Below are 18,908 nucleotides of genomic sequence, written 5' to 3'. Positions count from 1 at the left end.
CATCCTCAATGATTGAAGAGCTCAGCACATCAGTGCTAACAATAAGACTGAAGCATTCACAGCAATCTTCAGCCAGAAGTACCGAAGTGGATGGTCCATCTTGGCCTCCTCCAGTGGTCCCCAGCATTACAGATACTAGTCTTCAGCCAATTCAATTCACATGTTTGGAAATGTTTGGAAGTACTGGACACTGCAAAAGGCTACGGGTCCTGACAACATTCTGGCATTAGTACTGGAGGCTTGTGCTCCATAACTTGCCGCTCCCCTAGCCAAGCTAGGACAGTTATAATACTGGCATTTACTCGACAAGGTGGAAAAGCTTATGTATGTCCTGAGCATAAAAAGAAGGTCAAATGTAACCTAGCCAATTGCCCTCGTCACTCTATTCTTGATCATCAGTAAAGTGATAGAAGGTGTCATTAATATGCTATCAAGCAGCACCTGCTCAGCAATAAATTGCTTGGATGAGCGCAGCCCCAACAACACTCAAGAAGCTTGTTGTCATTCAGGAGAAAGCAGTCCATTTGATTGGCACTATATTCACAAGCATCCATTCCCTCCACCACCGATGCTCAGTAACAGCAGTGTGTACTATCTACAAGATGAGCTGCAGAAATTCACCAAAGATCCTCAACCAGCACCTTCCAAACTCATGACCACTTCCATTTAGACAGACAAAGGCAGCAGATATATGGGAATAACACTACCTTCAAGTTCTTCTCCAAACCATTCACCATCCTGCCTCAGAAATATATCACTATCCCTTCACTGTCGTTGTGTCAAAATCCTGGAATTCCTTCCCTAATGGCAGTGTGGGTCAACCCACAGCGGATGGACTGCATTGGTTCAAGATGGCAGCTCATCACCAGCTTCTCAAAAGCAACTGGGGATGGGTAATCAATGCTGGCCAGCCAGTGACACCGACATTCCACAAAATGAATAAATTTTAAAACGCTCTAACATATGAGAAGTCCATTCATAAATCTGTTAACAGTGGGAAGAAGCTGTTCTTGAATCTGTCATGTATTTTCAAACTTTTGTATCTTCTGCCCAAAGGAACACAATGGGAGAGAGTATAACCAGAATGAGAGATGTCTTTGATTATATTGGTTGCTTTCCCAAGGCAGCAGGAAGTATAGACAGAGTCAGTGGAAGGAAGGTAAGTTTGCATGATAGACCATGCTGTGTTCAATACTCTTTGCAATTTCTTGCAGTCTTGGACAAAGCAACTGCCGTACCAAGTTGTAATATATCCCTATACTATGCTTTCTATGGTGCATCTATAACAAGTGGTAAGAGTCATATGCCGAATTTCTTTAGCCTCCTGAAGAAATTGAGGCATTGGTGTATTTTCTTGACTGTAGTGCAACCTTGATGAGCCAGGACAGATTATTGGTGATATTTACTCCTAGAAACTAAAGGTTTTGACCATATCCACCTCAGCAGCACTGATACGGGTGGAGCATGTCCTCCACTCTGCTTCCTGAATTCAATGATTAGCTCCTTTGTCTTACTGGAATTGAAGCAGCTCTGATGAAGGGTCTGGGCCCGAAACGTCGGCTTTTGTGCTCCTGAGATGCTGCTTGGCCTGCTGTGTTCATCCAGCCTCACATTTTATTATCTTGAAGCAGCTATTGTTGTCTTTATACCATGCCACTAAGCTTTCTATCTCTTTCCTGCATTCTGTCTTGTCATTGTTTGAAATCTGATCACTATAGTGGAGTCATCAGCAAATTTGTAAATGGAGTTAGAGCTGATTTTGACCATGCAGTTGTGAGAGTTTAAGGAACTTAATAAGGGACTGAATATGCACTCTTGCAGGGCAATGGTGTTGATGATTATTGTGGAGGAGGTATTGTTGTTGCATATCCCTACTGATTGCGATCTTTGGGTCAGCAAGTCAAGAATCCAGCTGCAGATTTGGGGAACGGAGTCCTAGGTCTTGGAGTTTTGAGGTGATGGATGCAAACAAAGTAATGGCCATAATTTATGATCTTCTGTCTTGAACAATGAGCCACCAACTAATGAAGTGCAATTTAATGCCAGATGGATGGCATTCAATTAGTGATGCATGACTATTACAACAGCTCCAAACAGACCTTAAATCAAACAATTTCACTCTGCTCCTGGAGAAAAAAAATGTAACTTACTCCATTCACTTTGCATGTTGAGGCAGGCATTTTGTATTGTCATTGTGCAGTTGATTTTAAAACAAAGGTGGAAAAGTTTCAGCTTTGCATCATTGTGAATGATTTACAGGCTCTGTCTGAGAAGCAGGATGATTTCCCCATCTTTCCCGTTCCATTTTGTGTTGCTGTCCCTGCACTTCTAATGACATTTTAGCCTCTCCCTATTTACATTCAGCACATTTATATAATAATTAATTTCCCCAGTTTGCCCCCAGAATCCATGTCTTTATGAGTTGTCATGCCCTCTTTGGACATACATTCTCATCATCAAAAGGCCACAGTGCTTGTGACTTGAGCAAACTCCCCCTCTCTTAATCTCTTTGAGAGAGATATCCTTCCTATCCTGAATTACCTCTCTTCACTCTATTCATTCCCTCAGAGACACAATCTAATGAAGGCCAGCTTGAGATTTGAGTCTTCCACTTAGCCCAGGACTTTGTGGAATGCAATCTGATAAGCCCTTTCAGTGTCCAAAGCTCCAGGACTGACAAGGTCCACCCTTGGATTGACTTATGAGGAGAGCCCCAACTAACCATCCCAGACAGGTATCTCCATAGCATCCTGACTGTCGTACCTGTAATCCCTGCGCTGTTTGACCTGATCTGCAGAACTGACTGAGGCCCAATCTCTGGAATGCAAAGACACGGGTATGCAGACTCTGGTAGGACCAACCATCTGAATTGACCATGACCACCCTTGCACTGTAATCAGAGGAGACCCTTGATTGACCATAGACCTCCTGACTCCAACAGGGAGCAGTCCCCTTTGACTTTCAGTGATGTCCATTTGATTGAAACACATGCAGTGAGTTTGCTATGTAAGCTGTTGGCACATGCTGCAACATGATGTTGCATGGTGCCATCCAACAATATGTCCACCCACTTAACTGTTCAGTGCTTTGGCCTGTTACGCACTGCCTGCATCTCACTTTGTACAAAAATGTAATGCACACTACAGTGCAAAGTAAATGAACATTAAGAATCAAGCTAAAAGCCAAGAGATCCATCCTTTGCCGATGCATGAGATGCATGTGTGCTCTTGTGCACCAAGTGACCTGGCAGAATCATGCATGGGTGTCTCTGAGCTCCAAAGTGAAAACCCGAAGGACTGAAGTGATATTTTAAGTCAGCCCAAGAGCTGTGAGATGGGTGGTTTGCTGATGTCAACTTACATGAACAAAGGATGGAGGGGGATGCTGTTCATAGGGCATGCAGGGATAAAAAACAGAGCTGGGTGAGCCCCTGGATGAGCAAGTGGTGAGCTGCTGCTGCCAGGTAGCTGCTCTGATTTTCATTTCAGGAATTGGCACCATCACAGTTTCTTGAGGAAGGAGAGGAGTGCTGGAAACTTCACAAAAATGGGGCAGGTTTGAACTGTGTTTGAGATGCAAATAGAAGTAAATAAGGTAGTCACCACTCTTTAGTGAGAATGTGAATTCACATTTTAAAACATTAATGTGGAAGCCAGAAAGAGTTATCTCAATGTCTGATTATCTTTAAATCTTTCTGGTTTGGGTGGTCACCATGAAGACCCTGGAAGCATTACATTCAACAGCAAACTACAATCCCAAGGGAAGGTGTGAAGTACTTTGGGGCATCTTTGGATGTGTGAGGTGCTGCATAAATATAATGACGAACTCACTAGTATGTTGATATGAAAGTAAAATACTGTGCCACTTACGTTTTACAGTCAGTTCTAGTCCAAAGTACAAGGATAAGCAAACAACTTTCAGCAGTAGATTTTTAAAGGTTATAGTCTGATAAAATTTCCACTGCAAAATCAATAAAAGCACAAATGCAACAGACAATGAGGTTCTACAAATGTTAAAAGTACTTTCATCTGAAAAACAATAACATTTCACCAAAAATAAACACATGCCATTTAATAGTAATAGTTAAAAACTATCTTTGCTCATCAAGTTTTTCTGTACCCTCAGTTATTTACGATTTAAGTTTGCCTGGCCTATCCGCTTTCATATTTTTCTCAAAAAGTTCAAAACTAGTTTTTGTTTTAAATTTTTGATTTTGCCTATCATTATTTAGAAATATGAACAACTTTTTAAGAAAACACAACTGGACTCAAAAATTGGCAGCTGTGGTTTGCTAGAATGTCCAGGAATTAGCCCAGAGCCTGAATAAATCTGGTTCGGCATTTGCCCTGAAATATTTTCATGGCGATAGAGAGAAGAGTCATTGCTGACCCGTAAAATACATTCATCACTGTAGAGGAGGAAACTGGAGGCTACATTACATTGGTAGAGTTACACCTGTTTGGATCAGCTATATCTCCCTGACAACTGTCATAAAAATGTAAGAAATAGGAGCAGGAGTAGATATATGAGTATGCTTCACTATTCAATAATATATTGAGTTCATGTAAAATCTCCTGTAGCAGCTTAGATCATCAAGGGCAAGCAGAATTTCTTTACAAGTAACGTCTCCTTGGCCCTATGAACTATGAGTGTCAGTGGCAGATCGCCTCAATGTCACATCTTAGATCTTATGCTAGATGTTTAGCATTAGTAAATGCTTGTTTTGTTAAGATACTGGGCTTGCAATGAAAATTAGCTCTTACTTTTCCATTTTTCCTATCCATTCAATACAAAAATACCACAAAAACATGAATTGTTTTGCAATTGCTGGGCTGCATATTTGCTCCAATGTGTTTACTCACCCAAAATACTGTACAGACTAAGACTGAATGATGACAAGGTATGCTGATCTTTCAAAGAATTCCCCATCCATTTACAGAATACTTACCAATTCTGTGATTCTCCAGTTTAGCAAGATATATTTTGCCCAGACAGTATGGGAGGATACTCAAAATGTGCATGTACATATGTACACATAGGCAGTGAGCAAATCTGTCTTCAAAAGTCCCAAATCATCCAGGAAAATCCACCAACGGGATGAGCAGCCAAAGAAAAGTCACCTCTGCAAATTGAATGTAAGGAAATGTTGTAGAACTGCTACTCTAATTGCAGGCTGTTTCTCTCCCAGTTAAAAAAGCAGCTGATAGACCTTAGCAAGTCCTTCTCTGCTTTCTTCAGCCCAGACTGGGATCAGAGGGACGCTTGCAACTAAAGCTTGGATCGGGAGCCACCTTTCACTGGATCTGAGAGTTCCATCCCAGTTGGGAATGTTATCATTGATGTAAGCTGTTGGAAGTGAGTAGAAGGGAGGAAGTGGCTGCAAGATGGGTATGAAAGAAGAAGGGGCTCAAAGAGTGTTGTGGGAGAAATAGGAGGCTGTAATTGGGTGCGCAGAGAGAAATGGACAAAAATGTGGGGTGAGAAGGAGGCTGCAATGAGATGTGCAGGGAAAGGGGACTGCACAATTGATATAGGATAGAAAAGAGGTCTGCAAGATGTGCATGGAGGAGAAAACAGCCTGCAAGATGTGTGTGGGGGAGAATTGGTGTCAGCAAGATGTATCTGCGCAGAGAAAGGGTTTGCAAGATTTGTCTGAAGGGAGATGAGGCTGCAATTTGGGTGTGGGGTGAAGGACACCAAGGTGGGTGTGGGGGTGAAGGATGCTGCAAATTGCATATGGGGGTGAAGGACACTGCAACTTAGGTGTGGGAATGAAGGACATTGCAACTTGGGTCTGGAGGTGAAGGACATTGCAAGTCCAGTGGGGGATGGTGAAGGACTAAAAGGTGGTTGTGGGAGTGAAGCACATTGCAAGATGAATAGGCAGGGAGAAGGGGCATGCAACATTGATGTATGGGAAGAAGGGAGCTGCAAAAGAGTTGTGAGGAGGAAGGAGACTATAACAGTATTGGGGAGAAGGAGGCTGAGAGGTAAGTAAGAGGGGAGAATGGGTCTGCAGGCTGTGTTGGGGAGAGAGAATACCAAGGAGACAAAACTGTTTTAAACGTGTCAATATAGAGAACACAGAGCTGACTAAACTTTAAATCATTAAAGTGATGAATGCCTTGCAAATGAATGTGAAATATCTTGTTTAAGGCTATGTACATTCAGGTTCAACTATACTTGGAAAAAAATATAGTGAATACAACTAAAATTGACACAGTGATAATTATTAAATTTTAAATCTGAAATTGAGATCTTGGTAAGTATAGAAAGGGGGCTGACTACTTCATTGAAATGTTCCAGCTTTGTGCATGTGAGATAGAATCACATTAACTGTGGAACATAGAAGAGTGAGTTAGTTATTTTGGCACATTAACCTTTGTTATTATTTATGCCCGTTATCTTGTAGCAGTTTTAGTATTGTGGTATCTAGATGTTTTGTGGCTTTCAGTTTACAGAAGTTGATTAGTATTGAGGATATTGATGAATTATCCAAATTCTGTTTCAGTATATGTCCAAATACCCTACATGTCATAACAGAAGCAGGAGAGATCTTTATTATGTGATCTGCTAATGAGTTAGTTACTGTGAATGAAAAGGTAGCCACCAAAAACCAAAACATTCCCTTTTTTCTGAGGACTTCACTAGAAATTTTCTCTCGGCCTACCTTTTGATTATTAGACAGTATGTGTTGATTTTGACCTTTGGTAAGAGGTCTCTAATGCAAGGAATATTGGAGGGTGATTGAAGGGTCAGATGAAGGTTTTGGGGAGCAACAAAGTGTGGTATTTGAAGTGGTCTTTCCCCCTCTGTTAGTGTAAATATTTGGCAAGGAGGCAAAGAGGGAGGCAAAATAATTTCCAACTGGAGGTTTTTGATTAAAAATAATACAGTGAATACCTTTTAAAAAATACCTTGTTGAATATAATGTTCTGAAAAATGAATTCCTGCCTGATCTGATGACACAGGAACCTAATTACTGTACTAACTGAGCAACTGCAGATAGCAACTTTATCCATTACTGAAAATGAATTTGAATAACTTTAGTAGCTAATCTTTGCATAATAGTAAATATGTAATTTATTTTTAGCAAAATTCATATGATTTAGCAAAACAACTACAGAATATGTTCTATGCATGGGTTGAAAATGGCATGACACCACAAAATAAAGAGGTAATTCAATCTGAAAAAATAACAGTCCTATTCTTCTGAATTGAGCAGCGTGATCTCTGCCTTGAATTCTAACAGAGCTGTCTATTGTCCATTTTGAAGGGAGACTTTCTCAGTTATTTCATGCATGACTTGAAAATGTTCCAGTAGCTACAAAGTATGAGTAACAAACAAGTTTTACGTGTATTTGAAGCTGGAAAACAATTTTTGAGTTTATTTGGCCAATGTGCCGAATACGTAAAAACGCTTAGCAAAGCTATAAAGCTTAGAAAGTGTAACCTATCCTGAAGTGAACAGGCAGGTTGAGTTACAAAGTTTCTGCACATTATAAAACATTTATTTGGATCATCTCCTTTTCATACATCAGAAAACAAAAATACAAATGGCAAGGGAAATGGAGGTATGTGTTTGTATTAGACAGCTATGTTGTTGATTTATCAGAAAATAAACCTTTGTAATGTCCATCTTTTCTAGATTTGATAATTTTAACATGATGAACATTTATTGATAATGCATTATTGTGTGTTTTTCATGTTTTTCAGGTTCTTCGAATACTGCTGTTCTGTTGCTGATTGAAGTATGTGAGCTGAATTTCCAGCTGGAAAGACTTAACTTCCTGATCAGGTCATCAAAAAGTAGGAAACTGGAATTCTGCAATGGTATTGTGATAGCTGAGAAATACTGACAGTTTGCTGATGAATATAGGACAATGGAGCTATGTTTTCAACAAACACTTACAACTGACTCAAATGAGAAGTATGCAGGCAACTATTGGGAAATTATGATGTCACAGGTAAAGATTTTGCCTTCCACACAATTTATGGGAAACAATAGATTGGAAAACATGGCATACCAGATTCCAAACGCACAGCAAAAATTCATGGGGGACTGTAAGAAAAGAGCAGCTCCACCAGCTTCCCGGACTGCATCAATGCCAGAGTTGTCTCGTGAGCACTTTACACACACACCAAGTTTGAACAGCCAGAATGGAAATGATAGATTTAGCTACAAAAAAGGACTACTCCAGTACTATTCAGGCTCTACAAAGTGCACATCCAATTTGAACTACTCTGATATTCCTTTCACAACATATGGCCGGAGAATACCAGAATCCTCAGCTTACAAAGCAACTAACTCTGAAATTGCTTTTGCTGCAAGCATTGAGAAAGTTCGAATAAAAGACTCCTGTATGCAAAAGAAAGAGTGTATTACCTTGGTAACATCTGATACTGTAAAATATCACCAACTACCCAAACAAAGTACTGTATCAATTTACACTGTCGATGAAAACCATGGCACCAACAAAGAAACAATATCTTATACAAAGGTAAGAGGAATAACTCAAAGTATTGGTATTAATTCAATGTAGTTAAAAAATACTCCTTACTATTTAGAGGATCATTTAAAACTTTGGAAGACGTTCTAGTTTAGTTTTAAAGCCTTCACTTTTGCTAGAATACATGACCGTATATTTATACATTTTGGCTCAGTCATGCTACAGGGTACATGAGCTGGAAGTGCAGGGTGATGAGGATTAAATCTACACTGAAGGTGAATGGATGGTCTAAAAGTTCTTGATGACACAACCAAGCTGGGGATATATTTGTCTGCTACTGTCACACTGGAATATCACAAGAGCAATTTTTCTCAGTACAATACTATAAACAAGTCCATCCAAATCCCTGCTCACTATTTCTAGAAAAACAGTTTAAACCCATCCTGCCAGTTATTCACTGCAATAATTTTCTGGAAAGACCTACCTAAGAGTGTTAATAGATATTGAACTTGATGGGCTGAAATTCTGAAAGGAACACACCGCATGTCTGCTGAAAAGCATTCGATTCAGACGTCCATCAATGTTCCCCTACAGACCTGTGGGGTCAGGGGATGTTGCTTATTATTTGGAAATTATGAACATAAGATCTTGGTTTTAGTCCTGCTGGTAAGCACCTGCACTATGAGGGAGCATCCATGAACTTGTCTAACATGTATCATATCAAAAATATTTGTGATTTTGGAAGGATGTTCCTTCTATTGAAGCAAGTATTCAATGGCCCTAACAATCCATTGATAAGGAAGATTCACATTTATTTGTATGACCAATAGGTATTCTCTTCATCCTTGTGTCAACTTGGCTGTACTTCATGGCTCAAACCACAAGGAACCTCCACTTTAGTCATAAAATAAAAAAAGAAAGTCTGGAGGAAAACAACAGGTCTGCCAGCACCAACGGAGAGAGAAACAGAGTTCATGTTTTAAGTTCGATATGATTCTTTTTCTGAACAGTCACCTGATGGAATGATGCATCTGGTGATATTAGCTGTACCTCCAGTGACCCTATGCAAACTCCATTCTAGGAGTGGCAGCATGGAATCCCCTGACAATGAGTCTCCCCTCAAGGTCCTGCCCCTGCATGGATGTTTTTTTTTGTGGTGGTCAGAGGCTCTGTCAGGAAACCAATACATTAGGCTGAGAATTGAAATATTGCATCTTTCCCTTGCTTCCCGTACTTTCCCGGTGAACTTCTGGGATAGTGTACTGACAGGTCTGCAGATGTTTTGTATTCTATTGGCATTGAGGAATTTGCCATGGTTATTGCCATGGATAATGTGAAACAATATTGTGGCTTCCCAGCAATTTGCATTTTTCAGGAGGAATGAAGGCTGGCACTTAACGTTCTTTATTGCTGGTAATTTGAAATTTAGATTAAAAGTATAAATAGAATTGCTGTTTATTTTTTGAAAAAAAAATCTTTAATACAGGAATCCCACTAAATTATGGTCACGGCTTATAAGACCTTTGCTAGTGTACACGGTACACCAGCTCAACTATTTACATCCTTTATCTAATCAAGATACATTAAAAAATCCAGAACATCTCAAAAAAACAATTTGTCAGAATTGCAGTTGTGGATAAGTCAGTTATGGTTAAATATTGTTTATATCTACTTACACTTCTTGCCTAATTTCAAAACTAAAATTAACTGTTCTAATGTCCCGAAGACCTGTATATTTTAAAAATTCTTTCATAGAATGTACACATGAGTGGCAAGGCCCCCATTTGTAGTTCATCTCTCATTGCCCTTGAACAGAGAGTAATTGAAAGGCAACCACATTGAGATTCTAAAGTGACATGGCAGCCCAGATCCACTGTGGATGACGGATTTACTTCCCTCAAGGACAGTAGTGGACCAGTTGGGTTTTTACAACAATGGCCATTGTGAACCCTGTTGTCTGGTACTATCACTGTGCTACAAGGGGATCAACCTAGAACAGATCTTGCGACTCAGAACTGATATCCATGAGGCATTATGAGTTATCAGCAGCAGCTGAAATCTACTTGTACACAATCTCCAATCTCATGGCCCTGCATATTCCTACCATTACTATCAACCCTGGGGATCAACCCTGTTTAAATAAAGAGTACAGGAGGCCATATCAGGAGGATCACCAAGCATACCTAAAAATGAGGTATCAGCTCAGTGAATCTATAAAACAGGACTATTTACATGTCAAATAGCGTAAGCAATAAGTGATAGATGGAGCTAAGCAATTCCACAACCTACAGATTAGGTCTCAGCCCAGAAGACCTGTCCCTTTCCAATTGTGAATGATAGTGAACAATTAAACAAGTTGCTGGAGGTGAAGGCTCCGCAAACATCCCCATTGTCAATAACGTGGAAACTCAGCACATCAGTGCAAAGATAAAGCTGAAGCATTCAAAACTACCTTCAGCCAGAAGTGCTGAGCAGATGATCCATCCCCATTTTGTCCAGAGGTGCCCAGTATCATAGATGACAGTCTTCAGCCAGCTTGATTCATTTCACATGACAAGAACAAATAGTTTGAGTTACCAGATACCACAAAGTCTATGGGTCTTGGTGAAAATTCTAACAACAGTACAGAAAACTCCCATGTTCCTAGCCAAGCTGTTCCAGACAGTTATAACACTGGCATCAAACCAACAAAGTGGAAAATTGAAGATAACAAAGTGTGGAGCTGGATGGACACAGCAGGCCAAGTAGCATCTTAGTGCTCTTAAGATGCTGCTTGGCCTGCTGTGTTCATCCAGCTCCACACTTTGTTATCTCGGATTCTCCAGCATCTGCAGTTTCCATTGTATCTCTGATACAATGTGGAAAATTGTATAGGTGTCTCCTGTACACAAGAAGCAGGATGAATCCTACCCAACCAATTACTGTCCGATCAACCAAATCTTGATTGTCAGTAAATTGATGAGAAGGTGTCATCAACAGTGCTACCAAGCAGCACTTGCATAGCAACAACCTGCTCACTAATGCTCAGCTCAGGTTGCACCAGGGCCATTCAGTTCCTGACTTGATTACAGTTTGGTTGAAAATGGATAAGAGATCTAATTCCAGATGTAATGTGAGAGTGACAGCCCTTAGCATCAAGGCAGCATTTCACCAAGTGTAACATCAAGGACCCCTAGGAAAAATGGACTCTTTTGGAATCAGAGGGCAAACTCTATAGTGGCTTGAGCCATACCTGAATGAATCATTATGGCTGTTGATCAGTCATCTCAGCTCAAGCATACCTGCACAGGAGTGCCTAAGGTTCAAACATCTTCAGTTACAGCATTAATGAGCTTCCCTCCATCATAAGGTCAGCCATGGGAATATATGCTGATGTTTGTGCAATGTTCAGCACCATTCACATGTGATTAGATACTGAGTGGTCCATGTCCAAATGCAGTAAAATCTGGACAATACTGAGGTATAAGCTGACAAGTGGCAAGTAACATTTGCACCACAGGGAATGGCCATTTCCAACTAGTGGAATTCCGATCACTGAATTCCTGACTATCAACATGCTGGGAGTGACCATTGACCAGAAACTGAATTGGACAAGCCATTTAAGTACTGTGTCTACAAAACTACAAGAACAGGCCAGAAGCTAGGATTCCTGCAGCGAGGAAGTCACATCCTGATTTTCCATTACCTGTCCACTATCTACAAGACATGTGTCATGAGTATGTTGTAAAACTCCTCATTTTCTTGAATGGGTGCAGTTCCAACAAACACTTGAGAAGCTGGACACCATCCAGGACAAAGCAGTCACTCGATTGACACTTCATCAACAAATGTTTGTTTCCTCCACTATTGATACTGAGTCAAAGGTAAAGTCATAATAGTTCTGCCCTCTCATTGGAGAGAGTTGACAGGTGGCGGTTTAACCTGAGGGTCACCATGCCTCAGGTGATGGGATAGATTGAGAAGGACAGTCCTTCATGATAACTTCAGCCAGTACAGAAGTTGAAATCGCATTATTGGCATCACCATGCATTGCAAGCCAGCTGTCCATCCAATTGAGCTAACTGACCAATGGGACCTTTACTGACCAGGCAGATAAAGACTTGGTTTACATCTGATCCAAAATTATCTTCTTTAAATAATGCAGCACTCCACTACTGTAGGAAATGTCAATGTAGAGTATGCATTCATCCTACTGAACACAGCTTTTTGACCTGGAATATGAGTTTGATTACTAAGCATAGCCATTACTTAAAGAAAGCTGACTGCGAAAACTACCGAGGGATTAGTCCTTGTAGACATTAGTGGATGAAAGTTCCACTCTACAGCATTCTACCACTGATATCTTTCAAGAACATAACCCCACAAAAAATCCAGATTCAATTTTCTAATCAAGAATGGATTCTCTGATCACATTGATACTTCGAGATGAGATGACTTCTATATTGCCAAGAGAGTTAATGGTAATTTTTGTACTTTTTATTTGTTGGTTAATTTTCTGCAAACATCTACACTCTCTGCAAATGAGAGGAATGATGGATAGCAGATCATTGCCCTGAAGAGAATAAAATAAATTAAAATACAGTAATATCTGGCTAATGCTACCAAACTTTATTATTTTAATATTATTTTCGATTCTAATGAAGGGTGACTGGACCCAAAACATTGACTCTGCTTTCTTTCCACAAATGCTGCTAGATCTGCTGCATTTTTCCAGCAATTTCTGTTTTAGTTTAATATTTCAATACTTGGAGCTTCTGTGAATATATACATTTTCTGTTTTATTTTAATGCAATGTCCAATAGCTAAAGTCTCAGTTAACGTTTTTGAAAAGCAATTAAATTTTTGCAAGGATATTGCATTGATACTATTGTAATTTGTTTTACAGGTCGAGAAAGTAGACATTCCTTTTTCATCAGTACCTATCAAAAACATTAACAACAATAGATTGAGCACCATGAACGAAAACCTTGTTGTTCAAGGTAATGGCAATTCTGACAAATCCTTTTATTTAAAAAGACTGCTCTCATTGAACCTTACAGTTTTGGTCAACCGCCTTTTCAAAGTCCCTAGATTCGCAGTCAAGTAGAAGCAGCAACAAGAATAATTGCCAGAGCATATTATGGTATCATACTCTGGTTTGCACAACTTGTATTCAGATATCATTGTCCTTTTAAAGGTTGATCCAATACATTTGCAAGCAGTTTTGAATTCTCTGATCTGGTAGTTTCTGAAATGAAATAGTGATTGTAAAGATCTGAATTGTTATTTCCGATTTGTGACAGGACTCGTAAGAAATAAAACAAAACCTGAATTTCCATAGTACCTTTCATGATCTCGAGTTTTGAAGCCTATTCACTGTTGTAACATACAAAAAAAGACTGCAGTCATCTTGCTCATAAGGTCAAAGAATAATGCGATCATTTACTGTTTTATGTGTGGGCGGGTGATAACTGTTGGACAGGGTGCAAGGGGAACTCACTGTTCTTGTTGAATTGTGCCTTGGGATCTTCTATATTCTCTTGAGAAGGCAGTTAGGTTAACAATCCATGCTAAAATTAGCATTTCAAATACTCCACTAGTCTTTCAGAAATATCAGCCTGCTCTATGTACTCAAATATTGCATAAGTATGAACCCATAATCTTCTGGCTCCGAGAGCTAAAATTTAATCAAGGCTGACACCTGATAACATGGGAAGATCTGATATATGACCTGGTAGAAAAACCTACAATTAGGAAGATATTTTCAGTGATCACAATATGCTCTAACTTAAGACGTAGTGAGAGTTCAAAGATGCAAGGGGATTTTTTGAAAATTAAAATTTGAGGCTGGCATATTCTTGTGCCACAGCCTCCATTGCTGATCCTGGGGCAGGACAAAGTCATGCCTCTGTACTGTCCAGTTCAGCAGGACCCCTAAGCCCTTGCTCACTTTGCCAGTTGTAGATTTCCTCCTTTCTGCCATGTCAAGTACAAAGTGTGGATGTTGAGAGTTGCTTTTAGTTTCTTAGAGAAACAAAAGCTGTTGCCAAGAGTTTTCCATTAGTCCATCATTAAATCTGAGTCAATGTGTTTCTCCGACACTTGTCACTAAAAGGCAATTTAAGCATTATAGAATCGTAGAATCCCTGCAGTGTGGAACATTAGCTGTTATGTTTCCTGCATTATGGCAGTGTGTGTATACTTCAGAATGTTGTTCGTTTCTTTTAAAGAATGTTGGAATTCCCTAAAGTTGAGCAAGTTTATAAATTTTTAAAGGAAGTTTTCATTTTCTTTAAGGAGGTATGGAAAGCTCTCAGATATAGACATATATTGGCTAAAGCATCTCTGCTCAACATTGCCACACTGGTGAGATCATTGAATCACTTCTAACACTGGTTGGCAGTTCTTGGTGTTTGAGCTGGAATTAACTGTCTACATAACTTGCCTGCTTTTAATAACTTTAAATCCTTACAGGTTACATCAGATTACTTTACTTTTTTTCCTTTCAAGTGGCTGAGCATTTTAATTGCTCTAGTCCTGAATTCTGAATTATTAGCAAATCTATGCTGGTGGGGAGTTGCTAATAATCCAGTCCACTATATTGAGGAGGTGAAATAAAAGAAAATTACCTGTTCAATGATGTACTATTGCTTACCGAACGTACATAGCATATATACAGGCCATTTGGCCCATGACAGTGTTTAAGTTGCAACATGAGCTTTGAGGAAGATTCAACAGATTTCAAATTTAATCTGCTTGTTTCACAAATCCTATAAAATGTATTAAGATCAATGTAATCTCTTAATGGAACTCCAAGAATTATCTGTGCTTCCTCTCAATTATTTGTACATCATGAGCTTTCCTCATATCTGTCCCTGAATCCATGCACAAACATATTTGTAATAGATGACAGTTCTCTAGCATAGGAGAACAGTTTGTAATAGGCAGTGCATTGCAGTATGTGACAATTGAAATAACTCCACAGAGGCCAAGTCACCATTTATTTACAGGTGCATGTATTTGCTACTGGTCTGGCTTCTTCAGAGCCAGCTGTCAGAGTGAACAGAGCCTCTCAAACGCATGTTTATATCTGTCAGCCAGGCCTCCATGATTGGATCAGGTAACAGTTCAGTCAGAGGACTCATATTCTACACAGTCTACCTGCTGACCTTGTTACAATCACTACACTAGTTAAGACAAATTACCTGAAGAAATAAGACCTACATCACATAAATAAATGGTTGCAGACTTCTGTAGCAAATATATCATCCCCATGCAATACTATTTTATGTAAGTTTTTTTCACATGCAAGAACATTGTCCAAGATATATTCCCTGTCTAGGTCAGCACAGTGTGAAGAATTCACTCTCACATCCATCAATAATAACTTCATCAGCATTCCTCCAGGATAAAACACTTCTTGCCCCTTGTGACTGACAGCACTGATAAAAACTGATTAATTTTATCTCACAAAGATAAAGCAGTGAAAGTGACAGGCAGCTTGGTGACCTTTTGGATGAGAATCAGTTGATTAACTGCTTGAAATCTGAGGCCATTGTGATTGTTATAAATTTTTAAATTGCCACTGCCAAATATGCATTATTCTCAGGAATTTGTCTAATTCTAGTGAAGTTATATTGCAGGAAGTATGTGGCACAAAACTTGTTAAAAATTCTTCAGTGAAGACTTGCAATAAATGCTTAATGTGAAAATGCTTAAAATTCATTTAATACTTTGTTTAATCATTGGTGAATATTGATGAAGCACCATTGATCAGATTTGCTATTTTTTTATAAAGAAGATGAATACAAAGTCAGCAGGGATTGCACACTATGCAATATTTATTGTTATTTAATTGTACAAAAGTCTTTGTTGAAAAGAATAGAGAATTGATTGGCTTTTGATTGTAAAGTTGTGCTGATCATAATTAAGAAGAACTCAAACTGAGTGTTACTATCAAAGTTAATAGTTAATTGTAAACATTTGGAACAGACGCAAGAGTGTCTTTCCTAAACACCATTCATGTGATGATGCCTCTGCAATGGATCAGGGCTGCAAATAAAGCATGTGCAATCTTCAAACTATTGGGGAAAATAATCAGATTTCAGATCACTGGATGTACAACCAAAGATACACATCTGGATCTTCTGGAAGTCCTGATGTGTGGATCTCTGCAGGAATTGCCTGGGGAGTTTCAACTATTGGTGGGCAAGACTCATGCTCCCTGCAACCCTCCATGAACTCTGAGTTCAACCCTCCATCAACTCTGAGTTCAAGTTGGAGACTTCAAACATTTCTGTGGGACTTAGCTATGAAGTTACTCAAGAAGTATGAGACAGATTATAACCTAGACTACAAAACTGACTGTCACAATCATCCTCTTGACCATCTGGCCCTTCAAATCCTCTAGTTCACCCAGGTAATAGCCCTCTCCACTGACTTGACCAGTCACCAGATTCCTTGACTACCTCTCAGAACTGACCACCACCTTGACCCAATCTATGCAACTCACTTACTTACCGACCTATCTAATCCACCTCACCCACCTATATTCGCACCCACTCAGCCACCTACTGACCACTTATCTACTCAAAGCCTTGTAAACATCTTGTTGGAGTACATGGGATTCCCCAATTTGTCTGTCTTTTCAAGGCAGGTTGACAAAAAGCAAGGTCCAGGCTCTATATTTGACAGGAATCACTGTTTAATATATAGTGTTGAACAGTAGACTAATTAGTAAAGTTAGCTCACATGGGATTCAGAGTGAGCTTGTCAATTTAATACATAGTTGACTTAATGACAGGAAACAGAGAGTGATGTTGGAGGGATAGTAGAAACTGCAGATGCTTGAGAATCTGAGATAACAAGTGGGGAGCTGGATGAACACACCAATCCAAGCAGCATCAGAAGAACAGGAAAGCTAACGTTTAGGCTTTCTTGCTCTTTTAATGCTGCTTGGCCTGCTGTGTTCATTGGGCTCTATACCTTGTCGTATCAATGATGTTGGAGGGCTACAATTTGGTCTGGAGGCCCATCAAAAGCAGTGTTCCACAGGGGTCAGTTCTGGGTCCTCTATTGTTTGTCATATATATAAATAATTTGTTGACAATATAGAAGACCTAGATACTTAGCTTGCAGATGACACCAAAATTGGTGGCATAATAGACAATGAAGAAGGTTTTCTAAAATTACAAAGGGATCTTGATTAAATGGTCAAAAGGCTGAGAAATGGCAGATGGAGTTCAATCTGGATAAATGCGAGGTTTTGCATTTTGGTACAACAAACAAAAGTAGGGTTAATACAATTAAAGATAGGGCCTTGGTAGTGGTATACATAATTCCTTAAAGTTTGTGTCACATATGGCCAGGATGGTTAAAAAGGTATTTTGCATGCTTGCCTTCATTGCTCAGTCCTTTGAGTACAGGAGGTGGTAAGTCATGTTGAGATTGGATAGGACATTGGTGAGGCCTCTTCTGGAATGCTGTAGCCAGTTCTAGTCACCTAGTTATAGGAAGGATATTATTAATGTGGAGAGGGTTCAGAAGAGATTTACCAGGACGTTGCCAGATATGGAAGGTCTGAGCTATAAAGAAAGGTTGGATGGGCTAGAACTTTTTCACTGGAGCTTAGGAAGTTGAGAGACAACATGATATAAGTTTATGGAATAATGAAAGGTATAGATAGAGTTAATAGTGGATATCTTTTCTTTAAGATGGGGGATTTCAAGACCAGGAGGCACATTTTTAAGGTGAGAGGAGAGAGGTTTAAAAAATACATGAGGGGCAATTTTTTTCTTTACACAGAAGATGGTTTGCTTGTGGAATGAACTTCCTAAGGATGTGGTGGATGTGGGTATGATTACAACACTTAAAAGACGTTTGGATAAGTACATGAATAGGAAAGGTTTAGAGGGATATGGGCCAGCAGCAGACAAGTGGGGCTAATTTAGTTTTGAATTACGTTCAGCATGGACTAGTTGGACTGAAGTTTCTGTTTCCATGCTGTAGGACTCTATGACTCTATGACTGTATGTTCACTGAGAAGACACAAATAACATCCCAGAAATAGTTGCAGATTTAGAAGGAAGAGAACAATTTATATCAGTTATGATCACCTGGAGACGGTCCTGAGTAAATAATTATAACTAAAAGGTAACGATGCAGCAGGATCTGATGAACTCCATCCTAGGATCCAAACATAAGTGGTGCCAGAGATTGTAGATGTTGATTTTAAATTTGCAAGATTCCATTGAATTTGGATAAGTTCTATCAAACATAAAAATTGAGACAGGTAACAGGTAACTGCAATTCATTTAACCTAGTATCTGCTATAGGAAAAATGTTAGATGCAATATTAAGGAGGACATAGCAGACACTCAGAAAATGTTAGACTTCTTAGGAAGAATCAATAAGGCTCTATGAATGGGTCATAGTTGTCCAATTTAAGGGATTTATTTAAGGAAGTAACAAATATCTTAG

At 39.4% G+C, this 18,908-nt stretch overlaps 1 protein-coding gene across 6 annotated transcripts in view; it reads left to right on the top strand.

Moving 5' to 3' along the window:
- The window catches only part of c20h10orf90 (chromosome 20 C10orf90 homolog), a 377,977-nt gene that overhangs the window by 198,927 nt on the left and 160,142 nt on the right, over positions 1-18,908 (top strand). For 4 of the 6 annotated variants that reach the window (XM_059653092.1, XM_048551086.2, XM_048551083.2 and 1 more), the window contains exons 2-3: positions 7,717-8,501; positions 13,336-13,429. In XM_059653092.1, the coding sequence (XP_059509075.1) occupies positions 7,884-8,501; positions 13,336-13,429 (712 nt within the window). In that variant the 5' untranslated portion in view covers positions 7,717-7,883. Of the gene's footprint in view, positions 1-1,056; positions 1,160-7,311; positions 7,575-7,716; positions 8,502-13,335; positions 13,430-18,908 lie in introns of those variants that run through there. The other 2 variants (XM_059653091.1, XM_048551082.2) reach the window with 2 other exon arrangements.

This window comes from Stegostoma tigrinum, chromosome 20, assembly GCF_030684315.1.
Source record: "Stegostoma tigrinum isolate sSteTig4 chromosome 20, sSteTig4.hap1, whole genome shotgun sequence".
NCBI classification, from domain to species: Eukaryota; Metazoa; Chordata; class Chondrichthyes; order Orectolobiformes; family Stegostomatidae; genus Stegostoma; species Stegostoma tigrinum.
Note: the sequence above shows the minus strand (reverse complement) of the source record. Positions and strands in the feature narration are given on the sequence as shown.